This window comes from Pholis gunnellus (genome assembly GCF_910591455.1).
Source record: "Pholis gunnellus genome assembly, chromosome: 17".
In the NCBI taxonomy this organism is placed as follows: Eukaryota; Metazoa; Chordata; class Actinopteri; order Perciformes; family Pholidae; genus Pholis; species Pholis gunnellus.
The window spans coordinates 21699586-21704585 of NC_136544.1; the positions used below are offsets into that span (position 1 = coordinate 21699586).

A 5000-nucleotide genomic window follows, 5' to 3' on the forward strand; every position below is an offset into this window, starting at 1 on the left:
TGTCTACCTGTCCAGGACATGCAGGGTATCCTGGCTCTGGGGTCAGGGGGCGTCGCTGTGGAGATGCAGAGTACTGGGTCACACCTGATCCAGCAGCTGGATGACCTGAGACAGATGAGTGTGATGCTGCATGACAAGAACCAGAATGAGTTCTGGTTCAACAACCAGGTGCACAAACATCTACAGCTTGCTCTTATTTTGAAATATGAGTTTGGTATTTTTGAATGTTCTGTAACTACAGCTCTCATTTTAGTGTTTTTTTTAAATGTGTACAAACAACATTTCATCAGGTGTGTTGTGTTCAGGCGTCCATGCTGGGTTCTTCGGAGGTGACGCTTGACCCTTCAGCAGGATCGGAGGTCGTCCGGGCCGAGCTGGAGGAGCTGAGGAGAACAGTAGGGACTCTGGAGGAAGAGCTGACATATGTGCAGGCTCTGGTGAGATACAACTAAATCTGAATTAAATACAGGGATAACTGACCATTCACTAAAGAACTCCCCCGAACAGTGAAGCTGACATCAATCAGAACAGTAACACCCAGTTTGTGTCTGTCTGTCCGACTAGAACATGGAGTTAGAGGCCTCTGGTGCAGAGCAGACCGAGTCCTTCGTACAGCAGCTGGTGGATCTTCAGCAGAGAGCAGACGGTCTGTGCAGAGACCTGGACTCAGTGCTCCAGGCTGCAGCTCAGCAGGCTGCAGACCATCAGGTCCTGCTGGACGTCAAGAGCAGGCTAGAAACCGAGATACAGGACTACAGGAGGCTGCTGGATGGACCGAGCCGACAGGGGTAAGACATGATGACTTCTTTGCTTTTTTTGCATTGTATCTTTTTGAAAAACTTCATGGAAAAGAAAATATCATTGCAGGGAAAATGGAGAAAGTGTTCAGTTGGAGCACTTTCAATAAATGGTAGCTTAATCTAAGCCTACAAAAATGTAAAAAGAAACTGTTTCAGTATGGTTAAAAATGTTCGTTTAAACCTCTTCCACTCCCCCCCTATTTTGGAGCAACAATGCCTAAAATGACATACCCAAATTAAAATGGCTGTAGCTTCTGAACCAATCTGAGTGTCAGAAAACCTGTAGGTCATACAGAAACAGAGCAGTGGGCCTTTTAAGTCAGTAAAAATTGCTGTATCTGTACCGGTAAAGGACAGCATAGGGCTGTAACTACACTATCAGTGAACACCTGCCTCAAATGTGAAGAAGATTGGACAAAGTATGACCGTTCTACAGTGTTCCTCCATGAAGAGATCCAGGCGGAGCTCTAAAGGACATTTGGAGACCCAAATGGACACATGATATCCAAATGATATTCTGACACACTAAAGTTGTTTTTTCCTTCACATTTTGCTATTATATTATTTCCCTTTTATTTTTAGCCATTGCAAATTGCAAAAACTAAGTATATTAAAGACGGGAGAAGAAGAAGTAGAAAGTACATTGTCCAATGCATCCAATGGCAAACAAAACAAAGTCATGGAGGATGCAGATATAAGGTCCGGTTTTGCAACTGCTTCAAATTGTAGGACCTATAAAGTAAGCTGTTACCAAGGTATTTTTTAGTTTCAGACTTTTGTGCCTTGAAAAATAATGTCTGATCTTCTTCTTGGCTTCATATGTTCTGTTGTTCACAGGTTGTCAAGTCTTCACTCGACTTCTAATATCAGATCTTTCTGTGGGCCGACTAGTCCCTCGGCCTTCGGGAGAAACATCACAGTGAACAAAACAGTCAGTTTTCAGGGAGGAAATATCAGGATAATGAGGGTTCAGAATGTTCCGAGAGGCCACGTCTGCAGTGTCAGAAAAACACCTGGGATAGCTCCACTCTCAGAAACAGTGACCACAGTTCAGCCAATCAGGGTCCAAAGAAAACACCCCAAAAGCTTACTAGTGAGATCGATTAATACTTCAAATCTGACTGGATCATTCCACAAGTCTGAAAACCAGAGAACTGGATCTCTTTCCACTACGATCGACAGGCAGAGTAGCCCCATAAAGGATAAAGTGCTCAGTAAAGATAGTGATGCTACACAAAGTTTCACCACATTGGTTCCTGACGAGCAATCTGCAAGGAGTGCTGCTGTTCAGGCAAAACCAGAAAGTTTTACTTCCAAACAAGTTACCACAGAAGCTGGTTTACAGAATAAAAAAACAGGGACAAACAGTCAAACAGAAATCACAAAAAACATTGTTTGTGCAGAATCAGAAGTAAAGGAAGGACCATGTTGCATAACACACATAACCGCAATTGATCCCAGCAAAGAAACTGCTGCAGAGTTAAAGAAAGAGACAGAGACTGTAACTCGAGATCAAATTATTTGCATTGAGGGCTCGTTCCAGATTAAGAACCAAGATCCTGCACAGGTTGTGTCTTTGAGTTTGGAGACTTCAGCAGAAAATGATGGGGATGCAGAGGAAGTTGGAGTTACAGCATCTATTGTCTCTGGACCTCCTCTTAGATCTGAGGACTCTCAGGGTAAGGTCTCTGGTGAGTTGACCCTGATCGATGACAAGGACATTGAAAGGGAATTGAAAAAGGGAGAAGAAGAAGTAGAAAGTACATTGTCCAATGCATCCAATGGCAAACAAAACAAAGTCATGGAGGATGCAGATATAAGGTCCGGTTTTGCAACTGCTTCATCCGGCAGCCCAGACAGCAAGGACAACCATGAAAGTAAAACTGCAAGTACAGAGATTTTAAACAAAGTGGAATTAGAAATGAACAAAGGGAAGATTATCATTGATTTCCATGATGCTCACAAGATGATGGTGGACCCTAATGAACTGGACAATGAGATTATTGATCTAGTAGGTCAAGAAGAATTGTTGAGTACCACAAAGTCAAAAAAGTCTGTAAGTCTAACAGATTCTGTTGTGGCTTTGAGTTCTTCCAACCATGAAGAGTCCAAGAGTCCAATTGAAGCTCCCGTATTCTTGAGCCCGACAAAGCCATTCGCATGCTTGAGTCCAGAAACATGTTTGAGCCCAGTTGAGACAGAGGTGCTAATGAGCATGACAAATCAAGGATTTTGCCCTGTTGATCCAGAGGAGCATGTTCAATGTCCTGATTCTCTTCTGAGTCCACATGACCCAGAAATGTTTCTCAGCCCAAATGACTGTTTGAGTCCAGTTGAGGCGAAGGGGTGTCTGAGCCCAAACGGTGAAGAAGAAGATGAAGACGTATGCCTGAATCTAACTGAGGCGAGAACACTCATGAGACCGGTCGAGAAATACATTCTCTCTACAAAAGAGGAAGACCAGTCCCTGTCATTTAGCAGAGATCAAGCTTTGCCCGAAGAGGAGAATGGTTCAATCATGGATTCTAGACCAACCAGTCAAGGGGTTGGCCTCCAGCCGAGCAGCAGTCTTGGAGGCTTTAAGTTTGAAGGTTCAGGCAGTCATAGTATCATAGCAGACAAAGAAGAAGAGCTTGGTTTTGGAGGCCTGTATCGGAAAGGTGCCAGAGATGAGAAAAGGCTCAGAGAAAGTGGTATCGCAGATAACAAGGATGTCCAGAATCTAAGTCGCAGTCCAGGAGGCAGGTATGGCTCAGAAGACCAGAAAGAGACTTCCATTATGGACAGCGAGGTGAGGGGACAGAAAAACCGTGATCAAGTGTTTGTTAAGTCAGCTAGCTTTGGAAGTGTCCCCGCCAATGGAGGAACTACCTTTGGTAGTCAGTCAGGAGGTAGTGGTATGGTTAGTGATCTGGCAGCTAGTTGTGGTGGCACAGCTGCTAATTCCTCACGTGCAATCAACGATAATACAGAGGCTGAGGTACGGGGAAGATTCAGGTGCGGCAGTGGAGACTGGATGGTTCATGGCGGCAGTCTGGGACGTACAAGTACGACATCACCCAGCACAGGGAACGAAGAGGAAAGTCCATCAGGAGCCGCGCCACCCAGAACAAGTCGTCCAGAAACAGGTAGATTCGGCAGTGGAGGAATGGGGGAGTGGATGGTTTCTGGTGGCAGTCTTGGGCGTAAGAGGAGCCTGGATGGTGAAATTTGCTTACCCAGGGAAGGGAAAGAAGATGGACCATCAGTGTTCGCAAACCCTGCAACAAGCCCACAAGAAACAGGGAGATTCAGCAGTAGAGGGGGTGGAGAGTGGATGGTTTATGGAAGCAGTCTTGGAGATAAGAGCAGCTTGCCCACAACAGGGAGTAAAGAACGTCCGGTAGCAGTCACGCTACCTGCAACAAACCCGCCAGACACAAGGAGGTTTGGTAGTGGAGGAAGTGGAGAGCAGATGGTTCACAGTCTTAAACGCAGTGGTAGCTTACCCATCGCAAGGAGCAGAGAAAGCCAGTCAGCGGCCATGCACCTGTCAACAAGCCCTACAGAAACAGGGAGATTTGGTAGCAGAGGGAGTGGAGAGTGGACAGTCTACGGTGGGAGCACTAGACGTGTGAATGTCGTGACCGGCAGCGATACCGAAGAAAGCCCGTCAGTGGCCAGGCAACTACCAACAAGCCCACCAGAAGCACCAAGAGCAGGGAGGTTTGGCAGTGGAGATAGTGGAGAGTGGAGAATTTATGGTGGGACCAGTGCCAGTAATGCAGACGGGGTCAGCATCAGCGCCAATTATGGCCAAGTCGTCAGCCCGCCAAGTAGCTACACAGGTAGTAGACCAAGACAAGGTAGCGCCAGTAGCGGTGGTAGTGTTGTTAGGCGCAGCAGCAGCGTAGGTAGTGGCGGAAGGTTAAGAAGCTCGGGTAGTGGCAGCAAGCTCAGCAGCTCACCTGGAGGCCACAAGATTAGCAGCTCTGGGAGATTTGGTAGCACCGGCAGCGGCGAATCAAAGCCTGTTTACAGCTCGGCTAGTGGACGTAGGAGCACCGTGGGGGGCGCAGGAGGGCAATCAGGTGCAGTTAGGTCAACCAGCAGCCAAAGAGCCCCGAGCCCTGGGGGGTGGCTGAGCAGTTTGCAGATTGGCGGTAGTCGCGTCAGCAGTGCCGGAAGTGGGTCTAAACTCAACAGCGCCGGGTCAGGGAG

At 47.1% G+C, this 5000-nt stretch overlaps 1 protein-coding gene across 1 annotated transcript in view; it reads left to right on the forward strand.

The window, feature by feature from the left end:
* The window catches only part of LOC306709274 (uncharacterized protein), a gene marked incomplete at its 5' end in the record, with an annotated part of 7221 nt that overhangs the window by 642 nt on the left and 1579 nt on the right, over nucleotides 1–5000 (forward strand). Inside the window, 4 exons of the mRNA XM_079177341.1 lie at nucleotides 16–168; nucleotides 306–437; nucleotides 565–788; nucleotides 1638–5000. The exon at nucleotides 1638–5000 is cut by the window's right edge and continues 206 nt beyond it. Of these exons, the coding sequence (XP_079033467.1) occupies nucleotides 16–168; nucleotides 306–437; nucleotides 565–788; nucleotides 1638–5000 (3872 nt within the window). The remainder of the gene's footprint in view (nucleotides 1–15; nucleotides 169–305; nucleotides 438–564; nucleotides 789–1637) is intronic.